The sequence below is a fragment of the Alosa sapidissima genome, chromosome 5, assembly GCF_018492685.1.
Source record: "Alosa sapidissima isolate fAloSap1 chromosome 5, fAloSap1.pri, whole genome shotgun sequence".
Lineage (NCBI taxonomy): Eukaryota > Metazoa > Chordata > Actinopteri > Clupeiformes > Clupeidae > Alosa > Alosa sapidissima.
In genome coordinates, this window is record NC_055961.1 from 7,397,568 (window position 1) to 7,425,453 (window position 27,886).

General features: G+C 44.3%; 1 protein-coding gene across 1 annotated transcript in view; it reads left to right on the forward strand.

The window, feature by feature from the left end:
• Positions 1-291: 291 nt before the first annotated feature.
• Positions 292-27,886, forward strand: part of adamts2a (ADAM metallopeptidase with thrombospondin type 1 motif, 2a) — a 49,522-nt gene continuing 21,927 nt past the window's right edge. The window contains 4 exon segments of the mRNA XM_042092084.1: positions 292-456; positions 3,066-3,502; positions 17,162-17,330; positions 26,097-26,296. Coding sequence (XP_041948018.1) covers positions 372-456; positions 3,066-3,502; positions 17,162-17,330; positions 26,097-26,296 — 891 coding nt within the window. The 5' untranslated portion in view covers positions 292-371.

The following is a 27,886-nucleotide window of genomic DNA, read 5'->3' on the forward strand; positions in this document are numbered from 1 at the left end:
GTTGTCAACAGAGTAAAAAACATTAAATCACAAGAAGAAGTAAAGTATATACATATAGGGATGATGCTCAGATGACTGTCGGCACAAACAGAAGCTTTGCTTTGTAATAGGCATTCTCACCATCATGCAAAAAGAATGTTGGGATAAGTTTCACCAAAACTTAAAGTGCTGAATGGGCAACAGCAACGCAGAGAGAGTGAGAGAGAGAGAGAGAGAGAGAGAGAGAGAGAGATCCTCCATGGTGCACTTTGCGGTGGGGTTGGGAGGGAGAGAAGAGGGGAGAAGGGATCACGCATTTGCTGGTAGATCGCTTATCGGAGATCTCAAAGTCCGCCTCTCTCCCGTGCGATCTACCTCTCGTCGGACCTGACATGGATGTTAAGCTGGGATATGTTTTGTTTTTTGTTTTATTGCGGTTACAACACACGAACGGTTTATATCTCACCAATACAAAAGGTAAGAAGTACTGTTCATCATTGTTTACTCTTTATACTATTGCAAAGCCAGTTCAAAGCGTAGCAACTGGCGTTCCTACAGGCACACATTTCGAGGCAAAACGTTGTGATTCCAAGTTTTCTTTTCCACTGTTTTTGCTCGTAGAGAACTATGGAACAAGCAAAGTGATATTATAGCACATAAAGGCAGTCATGATTGACTGTCTGCTCCCTGCCACCCTCCTTTGTCCATTTATTTCGCGTTATGACAACTTTTATACAATCCGCTGAAGCGAACCATGTTGTGGTCTATTTATTCGCTCGTTCTGTTTCCTATAGTGTTAGAACAATAGCTTAAATGACATAAAGTGTTAATAAAGTCCATTTTACAATTTTCTAATACGGCAATTAATATAAGTATTGTAGTTATTTTATAGATCCAGATTGCGATCAGGGAAAGCACAGCCTCTTGTCTGGAAAAATAAGAATCCTACTTGAAATTCATGCAGAACGTTGCAGCCCCTGATGCTTTTAAGGTTTTATGGAAAATAGCCTAATGCAATTTTCCATACAGACGTTTTCACAGCGATGAAACTCAATACATAGAAACAGTGAAATAATTGCTTAAAGTCTCTGGTATGCCTGAGAACGGAATAAATAAACGATGAAGCTGCACGATGGTCTGTCTCTCCAGTGAGGTGAAGGGCATGCCTTGCCTTCGAGCCGGGCGGGGAGGGTTGGCTCTCTGACACTAGCCACAACCTAGATCTGGATGATTACAGTATGCAACTCCGAGGATACAACATAGCCCATCACTTATCGTATAGGCAGTTGCCATTGTGCGGTTGAGTGTTGTTGGTTGTTTGACAGCCATTCGTTTTTTGGGGGCCCCATGAAGGTGCAGAGACCTACTGTTATCTTTTTGTATGTCCTTGTTGTTTAGCCCTGAAGGTAGGCTGAATGACAAACGTTTGCGGGGTGTTTTTTATGACACTACAGTGTACTTTGCTGTGGGTCCAACATAAAGTTTTAGCACCCCGGGGCCTGCCCCTCAACCCCTCTAGCGCCACCAACAGACAATTTCAAGTCTTCAGTCTTAGACATTTCATTCTACACTATATCCCTGGACTTGAAAGGTTCTCGGTACAAATATCCCCTTTGAACCCGAGTAGACTAATTCCACAGAGGGTTGCATCCTGGCATGCATCTCTACTTGCAAGTGAGCAGTTGTGTCTGGAAAGAAACAAATACTGAAATAAAAGCCATGGCATTCAAAAATAAGTAGGCCTATGTTGAGTGTGCACAGATGGTGTTTAGTGGGAGGTGGGTTGTATAATCCCTAACCTTTAGATGTAACCCAGACACATTTTACAAACCTCAAAGCGAAAGCGCAATAAAGTATCTGCTTCATATACTTCTGAATTCTTGTTATAGTTATCAAATACAAACATGACCTGAGTCTTACTTCTTCCAACAGAGAGACAAATCTTCACAAAGCTTGAAACATGTTTTGTCCCAGACACCCTCCTCTGTTCCCATGGGAACATACATAGTCATAGGGACACTGTGATGCAGTGGGTCCTGCCATTGCTACTAGCAGCTATATAAAGCCTACACCCGATTAGCAAGTCAACTCATTTGTCAAATTCACCATTATTAATATTCTCTGTCACTATCCCTCCACCCTCTCTCACTCTCTGTTTGAAAACATGTGTATGCCGAGAAATGGAGGAGAGAATGATATGGTTTTGTTATGTATTTTATTTTATTTTTGTTATTATTATTATTATTATTATTATTATTATTATTTGCCTTTTGTATGTTTTATTGTTCTTGTTTTGTTATTTTGATTATTGTTGTTTTATGTTTTGTAACTCAGGGCATTGCTGTAAAAGAGCTTGATGCTCAGTCAATTTCTCCCTGAATAAAAAACGGTTGATGATGATGATGATGTCTATAAGGTTCTACCTATAAGGTTCTACCTATAAGGTTCTATGCATTAAGCAATGACATTTGTTCCACTGAATGTGAGAGAGAACCGGATATGGAGTAGGGTTTGTACAGTATTGACAGTGCACCTAGAATGTGTGCAATATCCTATTATGGTATATCAAATGTAAAAGACTGCCTCAATCTTTTCAATGTAATGTACAAGTGGATGATAATTGCTGTAGTTTGTAATGCTATTGCACTGATATGGTACTGCTTTTGTTGTGGTCAGATTTTTTGGCTTCCTTTTCCTTTTGGACATGATCTGCAATGAATCGCTGCAGTGTGTGTCTCAGTAGTATATCACAATACTGTATATCTGTCCACAGGACTGGCATGGCAGATCTCTTGATATTGTTATAGTAAGATTACATTGTGATCACCACAACTTTGTATATCTCATGCATTGTTTGATGTGTTCGATGTCATATGACATGCTTTAGAATGACATGCTTATGGAAATGGAAACATGGAAAGCAACATCATATACTCAGTTAGTCCTTGAGGGTTGATGGTGGTGGTGATGAGGGCTGCTTCTTGCATGTTAACTAAACTGTGTGTGTGTGTGTGTGTGTGTGTGTGTGTGTGTGTGTGTGTGTGTGTGTGTGTGTTGTGTGTGTTTTGCTGTGTTGCTCTCTGCAGAGTCCCTCCAGCGTACGCTCAGGGAGTACAGCCTGGTGTATCCGGTCAGCACGGATGTCCATGGGCGCTTCCTGGTGCACGCTGTCTCAGCCGACCAGCTCCGGGAGCAGCTGCCTGCGGTTGCCCAGCAACGGCGACGCAGGAGGCGCGAGGCCACGGAGGAGGAGGGGGGTCACCACGCGGCCGACCCCCCTGCCGGGCACGCGTCGATGGAGACGCTCTTCTACAACGTGACCGTGTTCGGACGCGAACTCCACATGCAGCTGCGCCTCAACTCGCGCCTGGTCGCCCCGGGGGCCACTGTGGAGTGGCGCGACGACGAGAACGCTGCCAACGGGACACGCTACGAGCCACTTCTGCCCAGCGACTGCTTTTACGTGGGGCACGTCACAAATCTGCCCGACACATCAGTGGCCATCAGCAATTGTGATGGCTTGGTGAGTGCTATGTCCTCTTGCGCTGAGTGTTCTCAGAATTGTTTGTAATACTTAGAACTTTTTATTTTAATTGTGAGGACATTGCATAACTGGTCTTTTACTACATTTCCCATGTTCAAACACTGAATCAGTTCAGTGTTTCTTGCATAACCATGTGCCAACCTCTTCATTTTACGATTACCAATGAAGTAAGAGTTTTATACTGACATCACTGATAACAAAAGAAACAAACAGCTGCAGCTTTCTCTGAAAAGAAACAAACAGCTATAAAAATGAGCGATCACACTGGAAAATGAGCACTGATATATGAACACCACATGAGTTTGGGGATGGGGTTGCAGACTCCTGGTCATTTTGCCAAATGGATGTCTGCTTTGGTCATTATAAAATCTGTTGTATAACAGAGAATCTTCTCAGTGGCAGATATATTAGTGTTTGGTAGCTGAAAGTCTGGTAACTGATAATACTGTTTATACACATTAATTAATAGTTAGTGGCACTGCAGCGAAGGGAGATAGTTTTGAAGAGCCACCAAGAGGAGGACTCCTGTGGGGCCGAAATGTGACTTGTGTCTCTAGGCAGCGGCAGCTTCTCTGCTGGATGGTGCCAAATCAGTTTTCCTTAATGATGAATTGATCATGGTGTCATACAGTTCTGCCGAGGTTTTATTTTAGGAAGTCTCTAAGACAGAGATACATGATGGGGCTGGAGTCATCTCAGAGTTCCTGATAAGCCTTAATGTGTCTCCGGCTGTTATTAACAGCTAACGCTTCATCTTTGTCTCTGTGGAAATCTCAGGTGCTGAAAATGGTTTGCCTGTAACAGCACATGGAATGGAATTCAGATTGCTACATTAATGAATTATGCTTACATTAATCAATAATTTAGGGCTTGATCACTCTGAGTCACGTTCATCAGATAGTCTTTTGGATTTGCATTTACATCAATGCGTTTGGCAGAGACTCCTTGCAAAGTGACCTACAAGAGGAGGGAAGTGGTGCACAACGCAAGCAAGCAGCAAATCAAAAGAACCATCTTACCGCATGACTGAGTTTCCATTGGCCAGGTAGCATTAGGAAGTCAAAGAAACTCATTTTAAAAGTAGATTAAAAATGGAACAGCTATGACTCTAAATATGGCCAAGCACAAACAATGAAGAAACATTTTTGTAAGTAAAAAAAGGTGCACTATGCAAGAATTTTACCTTTACAAAAGCCAATTTGATGGTAAATGACCTTGTAATAGGTGAATGGTTCACCTAGCATAGTTATACAGCATAGACATAGAGACTCGCTTCCGAGAAAACAAGCCATGCAACTTCAAGAACGGCGGCCCGACAAATCTCGCGAGAATCATTACCTTGAAACATTACCTTGTCAGTACTGTAGCCTGTTGTTAATCCTTCACCTCCAAATAAAGCATTTTAATTGTGTACAGAGGATTAATCATGAGAAGTTTGCTATTTACAACAGCGGAGTAAAATATAAATATATCACGACTCTAGGGGGAGCTCTACAGTCGCCAAAAATACCTAAACCTGCATAGTGTACCTTTAAATACCTAAACCTGCATAGTGTACCTTTAAGTAAATTTAGTGTAATTATTCTAGTGTGTTCTCCTGAAGTATGCTGAAGGTAATGGCTTTCTGTGTCCCTCTGAGGCAGGCATGGGCTACGGTGTCTCTGTGTACGTCGGGTTGCCATGGCTCCTCAGCAAAGACAGACACACACGTTTCTGTAATGGGAAAAAGTGCAGAGGAAAGCATGTCCAGGCAAACCAAGTGAGCGAGCTAGTGAGCGAGAGAGCACACTGCCTAAATGACCTCACAAGTACAGGCTTCTGTTAACACTTCTGCTCTGCTCTCTGTGCACACCCATCCTGAGGAGAGATAGCCTCCCGGTGAACTCACAACGCTGCACTGCATGCTGGGAAGGGAGGGGGGCATATGTTGCCATTACGTTGAATCGTCGCAGAACTTCACTTGGAATTAGCAAGGCCGTAAACACATCCTTATGGCGGAGAGGCTTTCTGTTGAATACAATTATGAGTTGCCATATGTTTAGAGGCACAGCTATATGTTGGGGTCTCCATTCATCACTAAGATTACTGTTGTCACAAGGTAAACTGTAGCAAGCATGCGTGTACATGTGTGCTGAAATCCTTTTCACTGCACAAACTTAGAGTTAGTCCACCGATAAAAATGAGTTACAGTCCCTCTATACTGTATCTTGACGGTGAATCGAACAGAAATCCTTACAAGAAAATAATTCATTTTGTTTACACTGTTGAATAAACAGTGATTCTATTTTAATACAGGTAATTGTCAAAATAGAAATGTCAGCATAATACCGGTGTATTTCAACTAGCATCGAGTGTATCTTAAAATAACTCCTTGAGTGTTTCAGAGAAGACTCCTCTCTCCTAATCCATGATATGGTGTCAAGCAGATGATAGAAAACACTATCAGGCATCACTGTGTCACCCAAAGGTTGTTGCAGGAGTTGAGAAACTGATTATTTTATGTTGTCAAATCACTGAAAGGCCACACATTCCACACAATATGACAAGGAGACTCCTCCAAGCGGTGATGTAATGTGTGGGCAGGATTCCAGCAGACTCACTTTCTATCACACTTAAGACACATTGTAACTATGCTCTTCACAACTGATTATTGAACTGCATTTAATAATTTTACGTGTTGCAGTAGGTTTGAGCACTATCTGTTGTACTGATGCACGACTATTACTTGTCTGAACTGTTTTGCATAATGTGATCTTTATAACCTTGAATTTTGTACATCATGGTTAAAGAATTCAGAACTTCATGGGTCCCTCATGGGTCTCTGCAAAAACATGCGTGCTTCAGTACGCTGTGTTTATGCCGGACCACACTCCTCAATGTCACCAGATCTCTCTCTGGTGAGAGTGGTCAGTCCTAGAACACTCATGATAGTTAGAGCACAAGTTTGGAGACTACTTGTTCAACTGGCAGTGAGAGCTGACACAAACATGGCTGTTTTTTCCCCTCGAACTGGCTCACAACTCCAAAGCCAAAAGAACCACTTCCCTTTTCCACTTTCTGCATGTAAGTCCAACTTAATGAACTCTGACATCAACTTATGACTGGATTGCGCTGGATCTACGCTGTTTCAAACACAACACACTGCACAGGCTTTACATTCCCACCCAATGTTTAGCCGATGCGCCCATGCTAGTCTCCTGCGGTATATTTTTATTTTATCTGGCTCCATGAGAGCCACATCCTGTCCACTCCTCATTCATACCCCATACAAAGCAAGCCATACCAAGTGGTCTGAGTTCGCAGTGTTATTGCGGGTGTGATGGTGCAACAGTAGCATCGCTGAGTCAGCCCGGGTTAGAATCCCCAACCCGCTGTTGTGGGGTCTGTGTTGTGTAGGATAGTGTCTGCTAAACACCACCAGTCAATTGACTTGACTTTGTTTTATTCCCCTTTCCTGCTTGTAAACATCCTTTGTAAGCAAGCCATGGCATGTGGTCTGAGTTGCCAGTGGTGTCTGAGTTGTTAGTGTAATTTCTACATTCCTGCCTGTAAGCAGTCTCTGCAAGCGCTGCAGCCATAGGTGCGTCTCTGTTGCCAGCAGCAGGTAAGGCCCTGCAGACTCTGTAAATGAGGGGCTGTCGTTAGAGGGGGCAGGTGGCCATCTCTCTGGCCTGAGGCCCTCGCTCTGAGTGAGGGACGTGTGGGAGATGACCACAGGGGTCCACCTCGGGTGTCCTGCAGGGTGACAGGTTGTCACCACAGTCATCATCTAGTCCTGTAGACTAGAGAATGTCACTGTCAATGCCAGTGCATCGTCACTCCCTTCAAACTCCTGAAATGCATATTTTGATATACACGAGGTGTGACATTACAAAACATTATTATAATGTTAGAGTAGAGGGTCTATTTAATGTGAGAGATACAGAGAAATGTTTTAACACTTTCTATGAAGGTTGTATTTATAACGCCTTATGAATGCATTCATAATGTTTTATAAGGTGTCTATAAAGCATTGTAATGCTCATTATTACCATCTATATGTATTCACAAGTCGTCATAACCATCACCAACTAAATGCGTATAGTGATGCATAAAGAGTTTTGACTTCTACTGTAGTCCTATATATATCTATAACTATAAGTAATACAGTTATAATAATTTATACATCTCCCTATAGCACACAATTATAAACAGCTATGCAATATCATAAGTGTTATTTGTCAGCTCTAAGTAAAGTGACAAGAATATGACCCTATTATTAACAGATATAAGTTCACTGAGTAATTAAAGGGTGCATTGAACTAAGTATCGAGTCTAGCATCTTGCACAATATTATAAATCACTATGTTGTCATAGGTGTTATTTGTCAGCTTTAGGTAAAGTAGAGCAAATGAGGTGTTGTTATAAATAGATATAAGGTTATTATAAACAAATATGAGGCACAATGAAATGTGTCTGCTAAACACCACCAGTCAATTGACTTTACTTTATTCCCCTTTCCTGCTTGTAAACATCCTTTGTAAGCAAGCCATGGCATGTGGTCTGAGTTGCCAGTGGTGTCTGAGTTGTTGAAATGAGAGCCTGGACAGTGCATACAAAAGGAATGCATTTAGTTCACTTTGTTTTCATTTGTCATTCCTTTTGTCTTTACTGTCCAGACTCTCATTTCATTGTAGAATAATAGGGTCATATTCTTGTCACTTTACTTAGAGCTGACAAATAACACTTATGATATTGCATAGCTGTTTAAAATTGTGTGCTATAGGGAGATGTATAAATTATTATAACTTTATTAAATATACTTATAGTTATATATATATATATATATAGGACTACAGTAGAAGGCAAAGCAAAGTAGCTATGATGCATCATAAAACTGACAAGTGAGTAGGCAGATCTTGACATATTTATAATGCATTATTCAAAATTAAAATTATAATCATTCATAATTAGCTGTCATAATGCATCATGAAGTTGGTTATGACGACTTGTGAATACCTATAGATGGTAATAATGAGCATTACAATGCTTTATAGACACCTTACAAAACATTATGAATGCATTCATAGGGCATTATAAATACAACCTTCATAGAAAGTGTTACCGACATTTTTCTTATTTCAGGACCATTTTTCATTCAGACTGCTGACATATTTGATTAATATGAAAGAGGTGACAGAGGAACGTCTCCCTCATTCCTGTGCAATGATAACAGGATAAACAGCTTGTCTAACACATCTGGAAATCATCGCTTTAAATGTTGCCGCAGTCCGTAAGTGATTAGCTCAAATGAGTTGAAATAAAGCATCATTGCTCTAGAATGCGGTTGAAGCCAAACTTTACTAGGTTAGCTCATTCTTTAAAGTAATTATTGCAGTTTATCTCTCTGCTATGCGCTAAAACTGCAGCAATAACCTGAAATTGAATGCTCCGCTCAATAAATAGTACATGAACCCTATCAAAGAATGCTTCAACGATTGCTTTATTGTTCAGGTATTCATGGATGTTTTTTAAATAGGGTTTTGATGGCAGGGATGTTAAGGCTCTGTCGTTGGATCATGGTCATCTCTCAGTATTACCTGTCTACCTGTGTTTAGGTGGTCTTATAATCTTTGTGATTGCGGACATGAAAGGCATCAAAACTGGACCCAGGTTTCTGTTGTAACGAACCGGAGCCAACGAGCCTGTCATTCTTCCTACTCTGCTCCAGCAGATAGCGCTTTGCTGGGCGCAGTTCACAGTAGCGTGGGATGAAAGAGGAACTCTTTCCATGGCGGGGTGTTCCAGAATCTTCTGGCACCTGTCTTCATGGAACTTTTTGTAGCCTTTGATGATGCCATTAACATTCCATCAGCCTGACATTTCAAGGGGGGGTGGGGGTGGGGGGTGGGGGGGAGCATTAAGGGAAAGAACTGAGGCTGAGCCTTTAAAAGCCACACTGTAGTCCCAGACAGGTTCACGTGTAATGAGTGAAAGGATACTGACATGACAGGAGATGAAGTGTAACACCATCTTCTCCTGGCCAGTGTTGTGAATGTGCAGCTTCTCCTCTGTTGGAGTAAGCGGATAATAGCATTTTGGCCGTAGAGAGGTTGTGATATCACTGCAAGTGTCCACGTGAGCGGTCAGTTTAGGAAGAGGGAGAGAGAGGCCCTTTATTTTCCCGGCCAAGTCTCTGGAGGCCTTGTACATACTCACCTCCTTCCTGGAGAGGAATGCGCAGAGTGGAGTGTGTTCGCTCTGTGCTTTGTAGGTTATCGTGGGAGGAAGTGGATGGGCTCATATAGGCCTCTTCCCCACTTCTTGGAATCCCTTCTCAGGATAGGATAAAAACAAAAGCTCACCACACCACACATGCTTTTGAATGGGAGTGTGTATTCTCAATAGAGAGCTATGCAATCCCTCTCTAGATCTCCTTCTCTGACTCTCCCATGTTCTCTCTCTCTTTCTCTCTCTCACTCTGTCTCACTTTGTCTCTTTCACTTTCCCTCTCTCTTTCTCACTCTGACTCTCTCTCTCTTTCTCTCTCTCCTTGTCTCTCTCTGTGTGTGTGTATCTCTTTCTCACTCAATTTGGCTTTGGCCTGAGGCCCAGCAGTGCTAGCAGCAGGTTACACTACCTTTCGAGAGGGACATATTGACACTCTTGTCAGGATTTATAGTTGTCTAAATTGGTCCTGCAGGAGAGAGGAGCACAACACAGTTTTCCACTCATACTGGCTTTGACAGCACTGGAATTTCTCTGGGCTCATCATCTTATATCTGACTCATTCTGTGTATTGAGCAGTTTAGAAGGCCAGAAGGAGTCCAATCTATTAGTACAACAGCATTTCTCATTTCACGTTTTGCAGTGGAGCAAAGAGGAATTTGAAATAGAAAGGGATTGGGTCCCGGAAAGCACCTGTCTCATGATTTTACGTGCCACTGTTTCCAGTGACAAATCCGTTGGAAAAAAAATACATGTTTTTCATGGACGATAAAAAAAATATTTTGGGGATTATGAAATCTCGACTTTGCGATGATTCAAGAACGAAGCAGACTACTGACTTGATTTGCTGACTGACCTGCTTGATTTATGTGGAAAAATACAAACATCATAAAAACCAAGGGTTGACGGTAAAAGAGTGTTGTTTATAGTTGTGACTGTCTATCCGAAAGGCCCATCCTGTCCATATTTCTTCCTTGAGGGGAAATCTGACTGGCTTCCACAGGTCACAGTGAAATAAGCAGATGTGCTGAGCAGAGCCCAGTTCAGAAGGGAAGTCATGTGGGAGGTCTGGCCAGAGCCGGACAGGCCCAACAGCACCGACCAGAGAGAAGAACAGGACTGATGTGCCGAAGGTAAAAGATGGGCCATGTGTTTGACTGCGTGTCAGTGTGGCGATTTATGCAGTGACCATCACTTGGATCTGACCTTGCCATTGGCCTTGTTTTGCATGGTTTTGTCCAGGCTGGTGTTCTTCCCTAGAGACTCACGTGTCACACAGGCCTGTTTCCTTTCACACAAAGTCGTCTTTTATTTGTGTAATTTTGAGAGCGTTTCTTTTTCTCTTTTGTCAGTGGATTGAAGAAGATCAAAAAGAGTTCGTTCTAATAGTTCTGACGTGACAAGAAAAATGCTGTTGAATAATCGACTTGACATGGGGTTGACCCAGTGCCCTACTTGCCCGCGACTTCTTTTCTACCACAGGAAATCTGGGAGAACATCTGGATGTCTGCCTCCACTCTAGATATTTGAAGCATCTTGGGCATTTGAAACAGATCATATCTGACCGTCATTTTAACCCTGAAAATGAGTGTTTATGCACCAGCTCAGTGCTAAAGGTAGATATTTATGTGAGGGTCACTGTCATTATGACTCTTAATCATTACTGTGCGGCCTCTCTGTGACAGAGGGTGTCACAGGGGAGTAACATACAGCGCACAAAGCCAGCTATGGCCACAGGACAACAGCAGGGAACTTGCTCCACTCTGTAATATTAGAGGCTGTTATAGCCTTGTCTGTTGAAGGAAGGCCTTTCATTACTTATGAAAGGGTCAGGAGGGCCCTTGGATCCTCCCTACATGCAGAGGTGGTCTTCTGCCCACACACTTTTCCTTCACTCTCTCTTTGCACCATCTCATAGCATCTGGTGTGTGTGTGTCTGTCTGTGTGTATGTGTGTTTGTGTGTGTGTGTGTGTGTCAAAGTCAAAGTCAAAGTCAGCTTTATTGTCAATTTCTTCACATGTTCCAGACATACAAAGAGATCGAAATTACGTTTCTCACTATCCCACGGTGAAGACAAGACATATTTTTCCAATTTAAGTCCACAGACAAACATAACATTCAAGTAAACAAAAAAGGAAGTAAATAAGTAAATAAGAGGGCACATATAATAATGAAAAAAATAAGAGTAGCAAAATTTGGTTGAAATTGTGCATAGACAGTCAATAAAATACTAGTGCAAAGTCAGGCCAATAAAAGGCTTGGGTAGTTCTGTTTGACCTAAGTAATAAAGAAAGTGGCATAGTGGTGCAAGTTATGTAAGAGCAGCAGAAGTGTTGTGTTTTCAGGACAACAACACCAAGTTGTAAAGTGTGCAAGTGTGCAAGTGGAGTAGTGCAGGCGGCCATTGTGGGTCCAATGTCCAGGATGTTATGTAGCTGAGGGTGGAGGGGGGAGAGGAGGGAGGGAGTTCAGCATCCTTACAGCTTGGTGTATGAAGCTGTTGGTGAGTCTGGTAGTGCAGGAGCGCAGGCTTCTGTACCTCTTCCCAGAGGGCAGTAGATCAAACAGATTGTGAGCGGGGTGACTTGCATCACTCACAATTTTGGTCGCCTTGCGGGTGAGGTGGGTGGTGTAAATGTCCTTCAGGGAGGGGAGTGAAGCACCATTGATCCTTCCAGCTGTGTTCACTATGCGCTGCAGGGCTTTCCTGTTGTATTCAGTGCAGCTTCCGCCCCACACAGCGATACAGCTGGAGAGGATGCTCTCAATGGTGCCTCGGTAGAATGTGGTCATGATGGCTGGTGGAGCACTTGCTCGCCTGAGTTTCCGCAGGAAGTACAGGCGGCGCTGAGCTCTCTTCGCCAGTGATGCAGTGTTGGTGGTCCAGGAGAGGTCTTCACTGATGTGCACCCCCAGGAATTTGGTGCTGCTCGCTCTCTCCACCACAGCACCGTCGATGGTCAGTGGCAGGTGTTGGGTGTGACCTCTCCGGAAGTCAACAACAATCTCTTTGGTCTTGCTGACGTTCAGCAGGAGGTTGTTGTCCCTGCACCACGTGGTCAGATGGTCGACCTCCAACCTGTATTGAGTCTCGTCGCCCTTGGTGATGAGACCCACCAGAGTTGTGTCGTCAGCAAATTTCACTATGTGATTGTTGCTGTAGGTTGCAGTGCAGTCATGCGTCAGCAGGGTGAAGAGCAGCGGACTGAGCACGCAGCCTTGGGGGGCCTCTGTGCTCAGTGTGATGCTGCTTGAGGTATTGTTGCCAACACGTACTACTTGGGGCCTCTGACAGAGGAAGTCCAGTAGCCAGTTGCAGAGATAGGTACTGAGTCCCAGTTTGTCAAGTTTGCAGATGAGTTGTTGTGGTATTATGGTGTTGAATGCAGAACTGAAGTCTATAAACAGCAATCTCACATATGAGTCTCTTTTTTCCAGGTGGGTGAGGGCTGGGTGGAGGGCAGAGCAGATTGCATCCTCTGTAGACCGCTTGGCTCGGTATGCAAACTGGAAGGGGTCCAGGGTGGGGGGGAGAATGGCTTTGATATGTGACATGACAAGCCGCTCAAAGCACTTCATGATGATGGGTGTCAGTGCCACAGGGCGGTAGTCATTGAAGCAGGATGGAGCAGTTTTCTTCGGCACAGGTATGATGGTGGCAGCTTTGAAACATGATGGAACGATGGCTTGCTTCAGGGAAGTGTTAAAGATGTCTGTGAAGACATCCTTAAGCTCCCCTGCGCAGTCCTTCAGCGCACGACCTGGGATGTTGTCTGGACCTGTTGCCTTACGGGTGATAGCAGCAAGTGTCCTCTTCACGCTGTCGGCAGAGAGGCACAGGGGCTGCTCATGTAGAGGGGGATGGGTCTTCTGTGGGCAGGTGCTGTTTTGTGCTTCAAAGCGAGCAAAGAAGCGGTTCAGGTTGTTGAGCAGAGGGATGTTGCCCTCACAGCTCTGTGGCGCGGGCTTGTAGTCCGTGAGGGCCTGAATGCCCTGCCATAGGCTTTGTGTGTTCCTGCTGTCTTTGAAGTGGGTGGTTATCTTGTGAGTGTATTCCTTTTTTGCTTCCTTGATGCCACGGGACAGGTTGGCTCTCGCTGTTTTCATGCCAGCTTCATCCCCAGCTCTGTAGGCTTTGTCTCTGGCCCTCAGCAGCCTGAGGACATCCCCTGTCAGCCATGGCTTCCAGTTAGCCCGAGTGATGATGTCTTTTGTGTGGGTCACATCATCGATGCACTTGGTGATGTAAGAGGTTACAGTGTCTGTATACTCCTCTATGTCTGTCCGGTTGTTGTAAGTGGCTGCCTGCTTAAACATTTCCCAGTCTGTTGTGTCAAAGCAGTCTTGAAGAGCATCGGAGGCTCCCTCAGGCCACACTTTTACCTGCTTACGAACCGGTTTGTTCGCTTTTACCCTTTGTCTGTATGCGGGCATTAGCATAACAGTGATATGGTCTGAAAGTCCAATGTGGGGGAGGGGGGTGGCTTTGTATGCTCCTTTGTGTGTAGTGTAGACCAGGTCCAGGATGTTATCTCCTCTTGTTGGAAAATCAACATGCTGGTGTAGCTTTGGAAGTACAGTTTTGAGATCAGCATGGTTAAAATCTCCAGTGAAGATGGTGAAACCGTCTGGGTGTGCCGTCTGTTGTTCACTGACAGCCTGGTACAGTTCACTAAGAGCCGCGTTCTTATCGCTGTTGTTGTTGGTAGGCGGGATGTATACTGCGACTAGCAGAATCGCAGTAATTTCCCTTGGCAGGTAAAAAGGACGGCACTTTATGATCATAAACTCTGCCAGTGGTGAGCAGTGTTTGCATACTACTACAGTGTCCCGGCACCATTCGTCACGGATGTAAACACAGATTCCTCCTCCTCGTGATTTACCTCCCTTTACAATGGCCCTGTCTGCTCGATAGCATGCTAGCTGCTCCAGTTGTACAGCAGAGTCCGAGTGTGTGTGTGTCCATGTACGTGCGTGCGTGCGTGCGTGTGGCCTGGGGTTTGGGCAAACAGCCACAGTGTCACTGTTGGCTTGTGAGAGATTGCAAACAAGTATTTGATTGCAGTTCATTCTTTTTATGTTATTCCTAAGAGCTGTGATTAATTGTTGGCAACAGTGCTTATGACGAATTAACACAAATTACATTCATTTGTTAAGGAAACATACAGGCAATGGCCACAAACACACACACACACACATACACACACACACACACACACACACACACACACACACGCCTCATTACAGGCTTCAGCAGCCCATGCGATGCGAAGCAGCTTGACCCCCTTCAGCCTCTGTCCAAATGACAACGGCATCGCTCATCTCCCCGAGACAAATCCACATCACATCTGACCTGCTAACATCTGCGCTGTCTCAGTCACCCTCACCAGTCCTTCTGATCGGGAGGAGAGTTTTGAGTCAGAATGACTCAGCCCTGTGATGGTGTCTTTATTTGTTCCTCTAGTTAGATGGGCAGTAAAATACACGGATGCAGCTTTCACCTGTTCTTGATTTCAGCAAATTTGGATTTAATGTCCTATTTTTTCTTTGTTATGGTCTTCTCTGTTGTTTGTTGTCTTCTCTGTTGTTTGAGATCTAGTCGAAACAGTTGTGCCTGCTAAGACAGGCTAGTTATACCCTTCCCCAAAAGGATATTTAGTGTATTTTTCCATGCTGAGTGCCCCCCCTCCCACTCCTTCCCCTCAACCAAGCATTTTTAAAGTTCTTCTGTCCTATCCAGACGATATGCATCAGCTGGGAGAGAATGTTCCATGAGGTAACGGTTTTGTTCTAAAGATCTTGACTTTTTTTTTGTATCACACTGACGATTCTGGTGTGGACCAAATGGAAATAATTATCCTAAACTTTTAAAACCATTGTTCAGTAAAAACCTTTTTTGCTTCAGTTTATTGATTTTTCCGTCTTACATTCTTCCAGGAAACCCTCTCAAAACGCATTACTTCCCCCCCTATAGGAATCCGACTTGCCTCTCATTTTTCCGACACTGTCCCCTCACTTCATTGAGTCAGTGGATTAGATGGGTTTTGGTTTTGGGCTGCTGTGTATTTCATATGTCAGACAGCTGCTGCGCTGCTCATCTGGTCCTTATAGCTGCAGTTTTGCAGCAACTGCATTTAAGTGCCAGGATACGTCTCAGATTAAACGTTTTGTGGCCTGGGCTGGTGATGTCCAGGCCGGTTGTAGTTCATCTGTGAGATTTTGTGCAGTGTCATGCCATGTCAACCACAAAGTAACACACGAAGGCAACCACACACTGGACAGCTGTATAGAAAGAATTATTTTCTTATCCTCAGGAGAGAACCCTTAAACTAAGTGTCTGCAGCCCTTGATGTCACTGTCTGAACCCAATAGGGGATCTAGATTGCAATAAAAGCTCAGCAAACTCTTGGAATCTTGCGGTATCTTGGGTTCAGAGCACCCGTAACTACACTACGGACCTCCATTAAGGGTTCTAAGTGGAGTCTTTCAAGGTTTTCCTCCGCGGAGGAGCCACGGACCGCTGGGGCATTCAACCCAGCTCCTATCAATTAACGCCGAGAAGAGGCAGCTCTTCTTGTCGGTGCTGTGTACACCCGTGCTGCTTAAGAAACAGTAGTCTCTCGGCCATGTCTAAGGAGCTGGAGTCTAATATCTGCACCGCATTTCAAGTGTTGACACTGCCCCTGGCACCCCACCTTCTCCCACCCCACCTTGCTCTCCACATCAGAGGGAGGAGTGGGAAACCTTGCTATTGATTTCACCTCTCTCCCGACCTGTCTAATTTGCTATGGAAGTCAAGGGAAAAGACTCCGGTTTTCTGAAGGGCAGGGGGGGGGGTGGGGGGGGGGGGGAGACAGGGATGTGTCCCATCCCTGGACTCGCATCGATTGGACGGCTCTCAAGTCCTCAACTCCCCCCCTTTGCCTTCCCCACCTCTTGATGCTGTTAATGAGCCTGATGCAACAGAGGAGACATTAAAAAGCTGATGTACAGCTCCACGTTCTCACAGGGAGACCAGGCAGAATTGGGAGTTGGCTGACAACACTGATCTTAGTCTTCCTGGAGATTACTGTTACAATTTTTTGTGTCCTATATCTCATACAGTAGATGATGTCCAATCCTTGTTTTCTTCCAGAGTAGATTTTGTCCTGCTATATTATGATGGTGGAGGGGCAAGACTGCAAAGTGGAAAAGAGTGGACAGAACATTTTCTGAATCGATTACAATATATGATCCACTTAAAGAGCTAGCAGAGACTGTTGCTCAATATGCAGTGCTCAGGTTCTCCAAAACAAATGAAGGGTTGAAATATATGTGACAGCCTATCCCATAGCTGTGTGATAGTTATTATAAATATTTCTATACCTTTCTCTCTCTCTCTCTCTCTATCTTCATCTGTCTGTCTGTCCATCTCTCATGCTGTCGGGCAGGCGGGGATGATCCGTGATGGGCAGGAGGAGTATTTCATTGAGCCGCTGGAGAGAGGACGTTCGCTGACTGGAGAGGAACACGGAGGTCCTGGCCGCCATCATATCGTGTACCGCGCCTCTGACATCAACAGGCCGGAGGTTACTCCCGTAGCCAACTCTCACTCCGCAGGTAAGGCCTTGAGTTTGCAAAGTGTTTGTTCGTTTACTTACTCACTTACTCACTCACTTACTTCATCATGACCCTTAAGGACATAAACATGTACTAGCAGGATTTTTGGCAGGTCGCAATTCAAATTTGACACTGAAGACCTTGCACAAGTGTAAAATATATCTCAAAAAAGTGTTTTTTGCAGTAAAAAACGTTTACACACACAGTGACAGTAAGGATCATTCCTGAACCCACTGTCCTCACCTCCCTCCCCCTGCCCTCATACAAAAGCATAATAACATCTATAGCATATGGAAAAGCTATTAACAATATATCAAATGCGTAAAACAGTTCTCATGGTTTATATGACAATATAAAATGTATCTTCTATGAATTCTTAATATATTGTATTTCTGCGAAGCCCACCATGGCACCAGGCTGTCATCAGCCATGTGAGGGGCCTGGTTTTCTCAGAAGGCCTTGTTTCCGTGTCTCACACCCCCGCTCTGATAGTCCAATTTCGCTTCTCTCTGCCTGGGCGAACGTGGGAGAATCTCTGAGGAAGTTATGAAGTCTTAGAAACGCTCTCATTTTTGTCACTTTGAGTTACAGCCATGAAGTCTGACCACCACTGTGTATTGCAGGGCTAGACTTGGGTCTTGGTTAGTGTAAATTGCAACTTTTAGATGGCAGTGCAGATAGAGTGCCAGAGATTCCAGACAATATATCCTTAAATAGCACGGTTCCCGTAAAAGCTGTATGCTACCAGGTGATCACATAAAAAGACACACACACACACACACACATAAAGACACACACACACACACACACACACACACACACACACACAAAGACATAAACACATTAGACATAAACACACGTGTATTGTGTACAGTTTAGGCTGGTGGGAATTTTGTTTATGCATTATGTTTTCATATAATTATCTTTTCATGTAGAGCCTTTCATTGGTTTGATGTCAAATGGTCTAGTATTACTGCAGTGAGTGTTTTTGGTTTACCAAAGGATCTTTGCCAGATGGTTGTCATGGTGGTTTGTGTAGAAGTGCAGTAAGTAGGAAGTCTTTGGCACCAAATGGATTATTACAATGTTGTGAATGGTTCACTGTTTTATAAGGCACTAGTTAACTGGTTCACTATTAGGCACTAGCGTGGTCTGAAAATTATGGAATTTATTTTGGACTCCACCGTCTCATGTAATTCAAAACTGACATTTTGTCCACCTGAAGGCAAGAGTATAACATGTGTACATATACATGTCTGTGACACTGACATGAAGACATAAAAGCATATTCCATGCATGATAAATTTTAAGCACATGTGCACGTATACACATATGCAGTGCCGGTACACACATGCACATAACTCACCCAGTGAACTGGAGTGGGTGGGCAGCACGGGGCGAGCTGGTCTTTGGCGACATCAGCTGGAGTTGGTGGAAGCGGAGCTCTGTCTTTCCCCCCCCGCTCCCGCACAGACGCGCTGCAGCCAAGAGTCTGTCCCGGCAGCCAGCGTCTACGTGGCAGGCTTGATAGGATTTTAAGCTGCACTTGGCAGCTGGGACGAGGGGCAGAAGTACAGTAAGTTACCGAGGAGGAGAGAGAGTGCAGGGGTGGGGGAGCGAGTGCGTTTAAAGGGTGCTGTGAGGACATTGGGAAAGTCTGACTTCCAATAACACCATAGAGTGTTGACTTTTCGTTAAGTTTTCCTGATGATTGATTTGAATGTAAGACTGCAGCGTTGAACGCCCCGCCACGTTTGATGCATCACGTTCCTGTTATTGCTGTAGTAGACAATGAGGACAAATCCAGATGTCTGATTGGATCACATCTTCCTTTCTAGTCAGGAACTTTGTAAACGCCTCGATGTTTTGGTGAAATATTATATCTCTGTCTGTCAAAGCATCTGCCATAAATCTATTCACACATTGACATATGCACTAAAGCACACACACACACACACACACACACACACACAAACATACACATACACACCCACACTTACATTGAGACACACACACACACACAGAGGCACTCACACACTCAAGCAGCAGGCACAAACCCCTTGGATTACCTGGGCAGACATGTTTCCCTGGGCTGAAGTGAAACTGCGAGAGGGGATTTTTTGTAGCAGAGTGACAGGCTCATATCTCAGCGCCGGTGTTTCTGTCCTGGCAGCACTTTCATCTCTGCTAGCGGCCGACCCTGAGACGTGACAGGCAGCGCGGTCGGCTGAGCTTCGAGCCCAGCTGGCTTGCCAAACGCCATCCCTCTCTATTTGTGTTGCCCCTGACGAGTGTGCGGATGTCTTAGTGTGCAGCCATTGCACTCCGTCACCACACATCTGGGGTTAGGGTGTGTGTGTGTGTGTGTGTGTGTGTGTGTGTGTGTGTGTGTGTGTGTGTGTGTCAGTTTTGTGTGCCTAAATGGGTGGACCCACCTCTGGGGGCCCCTGCATGTAACAGGTGGCCCGTAGCTAATGTCTCCGGCCCTTTGGGTCAGGGTTCACAGTTAGAATTGTCTGGCAAGGCTGCAGAGTGTGGAATGTGGAGCGTCTGAGAGTGCTGTCGGTGGTGTATACGCTTGGGTCCCTGTGAAGAAAAGGTGGGAGAGCCCGCTCTGTTAATTCCCCATATAGCCATATTCCCACATAGCCTACGGCCAATAGTGACCAGTGAGAGAGAGGGAGATAGAGAGAGAGAGAGAGAGAGAGAGAGAGAGAGAGAGAAAATGCATGTGTTTTCATTTAAGAGCCGTCCCAGACTAATAGCTGACTAATGCACTTTCCTGTTCCTTTTGCCAGGTGACTGAAATGGTCATATATTATGTGCTATGCAGATGTGCTGCATGGTGTTGTCCTTAGTCTAGCTGTATTTTGGGGGACATCTCTTTCATGTATTTTGGCTATTGTAGTCTGGACTTCAGACAGCTATGTTGGATATGGGAAATCAATGTCAGTCCAAACTATGTGCTTGAGAAATCAAAAGTCTGGAATGCCATTTAGTGTTCTGAGCTTCTGATAGGGAATCGTTGATGTATAATAGTTTCTGGAATCCCTCTTACAGTTGCTATCTCGGGAGATAGCACATGCTGAGGTCCTCTTGGGACGTTGGAGGGCTGTGAGAAAGTGAAATTTGTGCAACGGTCTCTCAAAGCTCTATAAAGCAAGAGTTTCTGATGTCGCAATACATCATACTTTCATAAAATCATGCAACATACTCTAGTGTCTTTAGACATCGTTATTTTCAAAGCCGGTGCTGGATAAACAAATAGCGTAAGACAGAGGAAAAGGGCTTTTGCTTTAAGTATCATCAAAGTACTCTAGAGCAGGCTAGTGCTTTTAGATTAATCCCAGCCGCTGACCATAGTCCAGTCAGTATACTTCCCTGTCCAGTGTAGTGACACGTGCGCCATCCTGTTCAGCATTTCCTTTTATTTATTTATCCTGAGCCTCTAACTTGGCATGTACACATTTTGTTACTTACGGGGAATGTATACGTTTGGCCAGTGTGTGTGACCTGCTGTGTGGGAAGAGACCGCAGTGGACGCCATGAAATAGCCCAGAGTCACAGCTGCCTGATATCTCCGCCATCTGTGACGTATCCCACTATCATCCGAGTGGAATATTATTTCACAGTATATCACAGGAAATGTAGGCAATGTCTCTTGATTGCCTCAGACCTTGTGTTCAAAGATTCAAGATGTTGGGGTTGTTCAAATCCATGGTGGATAGTCCTCTCTGCACTACATGGTATACACTTTCATAGTCAGTATTTATATTCCAATGAAACACTATTGAAGTGTAATAACACTGCAAGCAAACGTGTGTTTTTATTGTTGTTTATGGGCTAATAGCTTGTTTGACATTTACAAAAACAGCGTGTCATATTTGCCATCAGCATTTCATTTGGGGCTTGGATGCTAGCAGTATCAATGAAATGTGTTTCCAGCAGTAATAAAAGGTCAAAGCAACAAATTCACTTCACAGTACCTCCAGTTCTTTTGATTCAGTCTATAATTTAGACCCAAAGGCAAAACAGCACAGACAGATAAATTTCACACAGTGATGAAAAATTCCACTTACATATTGTGGCCAGCACTGATCTTGGCTCGATATAAATATGGCAATTACTTGCCCTAGGCGCAAATGATTCCCAGAACATCAAATAGTCATTTAAATTATGTCTAAAAAGGGGAAAGATTGTAAAAACTGTGTTTGTCCAGTGAGAAGCTGAGCTTGTGAAGTGAAGTGTAAGCCTATTTTGAGCTGTGAAGTTAAGTTTGTAGTGCTTATGTTGTTTATACTGTAAAGTTGAGTTTGTGCTGTAGAGTTGAGTTTGTGCTATGAAGCTGTAGCCTGGGGGAACCCAGATAAATCTGTTAGCAAATTTGAATTGGCTCTGCAGGTCTGTCTGGAAAGGATCCCTTTGGTGCCTGTTTCCGAATCACCAAAACCCCAGGAATGTATATTTTCTTTGGAACTGAGTAAACAACTGCATTTCAAACCTTTGTTTACAATAACCAGTTCTCAATGCACCAATTTAAGTTCTCAATTTGCAGTTGTCAATGCACTAATTTAAGTTAAATTTCACTGCGGGTTATGGCCCTGGAAGTTGTAAAACGGGAAGTTCAGAAATGGCCGACAATGGGATTTCTAGACGGACCTGCAGAGCAAATTAAAATCTGACAACGAGTTGAACACCCCCTCAAGAGCTAGATTACGCTGATCGAAGGAGTTCCGAGTTTGATCGGCTTTATCACTTACAGCCCAAATGGCTAACAGTGCAAGCACTAGAGGCCACTCGCTAAATATAGCACCACACTTCTGCAGTAGTATGCACATAAAATGAAGCATCAAGAATTTAATATGTGTACGTGAGTTTATTAAAAGGACTGTTTTACAAGACTTACCTAGGCCTACCGTCTTCAGTCACCTCCGTGTTGTGGTGAAGTCCATACAAGTCGAATAGTGAATGCAATGCAAAATGAATGAGTCAGAAATGCACGTATACTTTGCTGTTTGTGGCAGTTTGGTAAAATATCAGCTAATAATAGTTTGTAAAAACTTTGGAATAGTTTGTAAAAATTCACAAACTTCCTTGAACTGAACTCCGGTGCATTCGGTAATCGGCTTGTATGGACTTTCCTCACGACACAGAGGCGACTGTAAGGTACAGACTTGTTTATTTAATAGACAGGCTATTTAATAAACTCCCAGTACACTTACTAAGTTCTTGATGGTTCGTTTTATGTGTAGGGATCCTATTCATACTACTGCAGAAGTGTGGTGCTATTTTGAGCATTATTAATGGTTACAAAATGGCGGTTTGGATCCGTTTAGCGAATGGCCCCTAGTACTTGGACAGTTAGCCATTTGGGTTGTAAGCGCTAAAGCCGGTACTCCTTCGATCAACGCAATTTAGCTCTCGAGGGGGTGTTCGACTTGTCATGGTGTAAAAGACCCTGGGTTCAAATCATAGTTGAGTTTGTGTTGTGAGATTGAGTTTGTGCTGTGAATTTGAGTTTGTGCTGTGAAGTTGAGTTTGGGCTGTGAAGTTGAGTTTGTGTTGTGAAGTTGAGTTTGTGCTGTGAAGTTGAGTTTGTGCTGTGAAGTTGAGTTTGTGCACTACAAGTCTGTGCTGTGAGGTTGAGTTTGTGCTGTGAAGTTGAGTTTGTGCTGTGACGTTGAGTTTGTGCTGTGAAGTTGAGTCTGTGCTGTGAAGTTGAGTCTGTGCTGTGAAGTTGAGTCTGTGCTGTGACGTTGAGTTTGTGCTGTGAAGTTGAGTTTGTGCTGTGAAGTTGAGTCTGTGCTGTGAAGTTGAGTTTGTGCTGTGAAGTTGAGTCTGTGCTGTGAAGTTGAGTTTGTGCACTGCAAGTCTTTGCTGTAAATCTGATGTAAACATTGCATGGGGGTGGCTGTTGATTAATGAAGTGTTAAGCCCATGCACTCTTCACGAAAACAAACTCCTGCCATCTGGAACGTTGGGGGATTGCTAACCATTTGTTTAATTGATCTGTTTGATCTGAAAAACATGTACAATGCCTTTTCAATCACACTATCACACACAAAATGAAGTCATGACATAAATTAATTAAAATAATAGAAGACTCCAGGCACACCACTATATTTGCTGAAGAATGCATCCATTAGTCCATAACATTGGTAAACTGAGAGACATCTCAGACAGACCAGTAATATGGTTTCCATCCAATTACATTACTGAAATGTGAAATGACTAACAAAAATAGTTTCCAATCAGTATTAGTATCAGTATCCAAATGGGAACTGAGCCATTGTGATTAGTTACTCACTAGCATATCACCTCAAGGTCTGTTCACATAACCATAATCACAGCCATGAATGAATTACACCAATTATATTTTATTCCCTATAATCATGCCATAACAAAGCTGTCATTTAGATTGACAGGAGGGAGTTGTTTTAGGAGGTATAAAATCTCTATCAGGTGGCAACTTTTTAGCTGTCATCCATTAAGGTAAGTTGACTGGCCGGCTGCACAGGGATGCATCATTCAGGTGACACAGGAGGCACTGCAAGAAGCCGTCAGAGCGGTGACACCCCTCAGTGACCAACCAGTGGGAAATGCCCATATGCCAAAAACATGTGGCCTGCCTTTGTAGCGGCTATTTTTATCCTCTAGCCAGGGCTGTGGTGGTGCATTGAAGCCTTTACCCTTGAAATATGATGACTCAGCTATTTAGCTCTCCACATCAGCTGACACTTTGATACCTCCTATAATTGGAGAGCATATACCATGACTGTGTGTGTGTGTGTGTGTGTGTGTGTGTGTGTGTGTGTGTGTGTGTGTGTGTGTGTGTGTGTGTGTGTGTGGTAGAGTGTTTGTGTCTATGTGTGTAGTGTGTGGAGATTGTATATACATTGAGATATTAGTGAGACCCAGAGGTGACTTGAGCCATATTTGCTGTTGTTAGCTGAACCTTGGAATGGATGTAATGTGGACTTTGGCTTCAGCCATCCTTTGGGGATGGGGAGAGAGCAGTTATGTAATGGTCGACAAACCCTTTAAAAATATCAGCAAATATTATGATCTATTTCTGTATTCAATTTGACGATGCACTTTCCCAGCTGCAGTATGTTATGTTAATCATGCGTTTTGATTAAATAATAATTAAATCTCTACCTCTACCTCTGATGATTAAACCGCTACCTGAAAAAATGAAACTCCACAGGAAGAGCAGTTGTGCACGCGCACGGTCTTCTTGTCCTTTTTTAGAAAACCACATGCACAAGTCTGCCGAAAACACACTTCCTCATCAAATAAATGTTTGTATCCCCACGCATGTTATTTGTCCATTAATGTGGTTTATGGAGACTTTTCATCTCGCAAAGCTACATAGTTTAGTGATGAACAAGTGTTTCCCTTTTGCTCGCAGTCTATTGAAAGTGGAGGGATGCTAAACAAGACATGGGTGACCTGGCCTGAACCTCCGTTTGCCTGGGATGCAGGCGTGTGGGATAGGAGTTCCGAAAGCTGGCCATCTGCTGATGTGAATGCAGTAATAAGTTACTGGCCAGTAGCCTGCGGCAGTCCACTCCTGCCTGAATATAACAAAGCTGCTGCCACCTTCCTCTCTCCTCTCTCTCTCTCTCTCTCTCTCTCTCTTTCTCTCTCTCTCTCTCTCTGTCATTTGTGTATAGTGTAGTGGTCTGGGGCAGTGAACACAAGTGTGTCCACACATGTCTAAACACAGATTATTTTAAGTCATTTCAAAATCATTGTAATTACGGATGCCCTCATATGATATTATGGGGTTTCTCCGTGTTTATATATGATTTTTTTTTACGAAGATGTCGTGTCGTTCCTGCAACCTGAGATAGAAGATGAAGAGATAGAAGAGAGTAGCCCTGCATGATCTGAATGAACGCAAGAGCTTGCTGTTGAGCACCAGCTTAACATAATATTGAAAAACTTTGTTTGTACCCCAGTTGGCCTCTTCTCCTGTCCTTTTCCATCACAGCGTCACACCCCCCCCCCCCTTCCTCCAACTGTTTTTCTCCTTCTCTCTCACACTGTGTCTCAGAATGTTATTTGAACACCAGGAACTAATCTCTCATTTCCCCCATGCAGACAGTTTTTTTTCTCAGCTGTCTGGATTATATTTTATGTCAAAGTCAAAGGTTCGTCTGCTTGGCTTATATTTCAGTCTTTGTCCATGTCAACACAGTCTTTGCCATGAGTTATTGACTTAGTCATGTCAGTCGTGGCATGCCCATCGCAGACACCGGTTTGTTTATTCTATACCCACCCGGGCACAGGCAGAAGCGTGGGCACCGATTCCCATTCAAACAGCATGCATTACACACAGGGCACAAACACAGCAAGAGAGAGAGAGAGAAAGAGAGAGGGAGAGGGAGAGAGAGAGAGAGAGAGAGGTAGAGGGAGAGAGAGAGAGAGGCCACAGCCCCCACCAAAGCACACCAAATCTGTACATCTGCACGTATGCATAATAAGGAATCTATTAAACATTTCCGTATGGTAATGAAAAGTTACTGAATTCATAAACTTCCCACTTTCTTCTGTTGTTGTTTTTGTTGACGTTGCTGTTGCTATTCTCATACTCATGACAACCATTCTTTTTTTTCCCCTTTGTTTACTTCAAGATGTCAAATCTTTAGACAGCTAACCACACACTAGCTATGCACTTTCTCTAACCTCCTGACCTCTGTGTGTGTGTGTGTGTGTGTGTGTGTGTGTGTGTGTGTGTGTGTGTGTGTGTGGCCGTGGCAGGCCCTGACCTGAGTGGCGTGGGCGACCTGGAAGTGCTTTCCCGTGGCCTCCGCGAGCAGGTGAATAAGACCAGGCGTGTGCGCCGGGCCGTGGAGGACGAAGTGTTCAACATCGAAGTGCTCTTAACCGCTGACTTCTCCGTAGTCGAGTTCCACGGCAGGGAACACATCCAGAAGTATCTGCTGACCCTCATGAACATCGTAAGTGCTCACTTGCCAGTCTCCTCAGCCTCTGTTTTTCTGCACAGCACTATTTGCAATGAAATGTTCTAATGATATGTTATGATAAAAGCCAAGTTTATTTGATGTGGAGTTGAAACAAGATAAGTGTGGTGTGGAGGCCGTTCCATACACTTTTACATGACAAATAAGAATTATAGTGATACTTGTAACTCCACTCCTGTGCTCCATATCTAAATGACTGTGAAAGTATTCACATTAACCACCGCTTTGAGTGTGAAAGTATTCACATTAACCACCGCTCTGAGGCCTACAGTACAAGAAGAACTCGAAGAACAGACGAGTTGAAAAATCTATTCGGGAACATCCATATATCAGAGTGACAGCTTTTGGCTCAGGGGATCCCATGCACCTTTGTGACTGAAGCACTGCATGAAGGATTTATGTCACTACTCTCTATGGGCAAGAGTGGACCTGTGATGCGCAAAGTGCACACACACACACACACACACACGCACGCACACACACACACACACTGAATCTCTATTCTACCCTCTACTCCCTCACGTCTGCACTTGGCCTTCCGCAAAAGTTCCTTTATGCTGCCTTGCAGCCTTGTCCATTTCTTCACTCCCTTGTCTCCCCCCCCCACCCCTCCCCACACACACACACACACACACACACACACACACACACACACACACACACACACAGACACACACACACACACACACACACACAGACACACACACACACACACACACACACACACACACACACACACACACACACACACACACACACACTTCCCTTTCCCTCCTCTCTTCTCCATGTCTGTCTGTCAATCTGTCTGTTCTCTGTCTCACTTCCTTTCCTTTCTCTCCATGTTCTGTCACTCAGTCACACTCTTTCTCTCTCTCTATTGCTCTCTGTCTCTCTCTTCCTTTCTGTCTCTCTTCATTTTCTGGTGCACAGTGTGTGTTTGAGTGTGTGTGTGCGTGTGTGTGCACTACGTGCTGTGCGTGCGTGCGTGTGTGCTTGCGTGTATCTCTGTGTGTGTGTGCACGGTCTGAGCTGACAAGAGCTTCTATGTAAGACCTTGCTGCATTATTAATTGGATCCTAATGATTTTCTGGTGCTCTGGCCTCTCTGACTTCAATTAGCTACCTGCCCTACTGAAAGCCAGCTAGTGGAGCTCACAACCAGCTGTGTGAGCCAGAGAGAGAGAGAGAGAGAGAGAGAGAGAGAGAGAGAGAGGAAAAAAAGAGGGAGAGAGGGAGGAGAGAGAGAGAGAGAGAGAGAGAGAGAGAGAGAGGAAAAAAAGAGGGAGAGAGGGAGGGAGAGAGAGAGAGGGAGAGTGAGAGAGAAAGGGAGGGAGAGGAAGCGAGTCTGAGCAGTGGGCCCAGCGTGTGTTAGGGAGCGGTCGCGCTCCGTCGGAATAAATTGGAGCGTGGTAGGCGGCCGCAGCAGCAGCCCTGCTCAGATGTGACACGTTACTGACAGGATCGTATGACTGCGGCGAGACCGTGCTGAGAGGGGAGGCAGATAAGCGAGCGCAACCCCAAGCCCACTAGGAAGAGGAGCACAGCGGCGAGGATGAAAGGAGTCAAA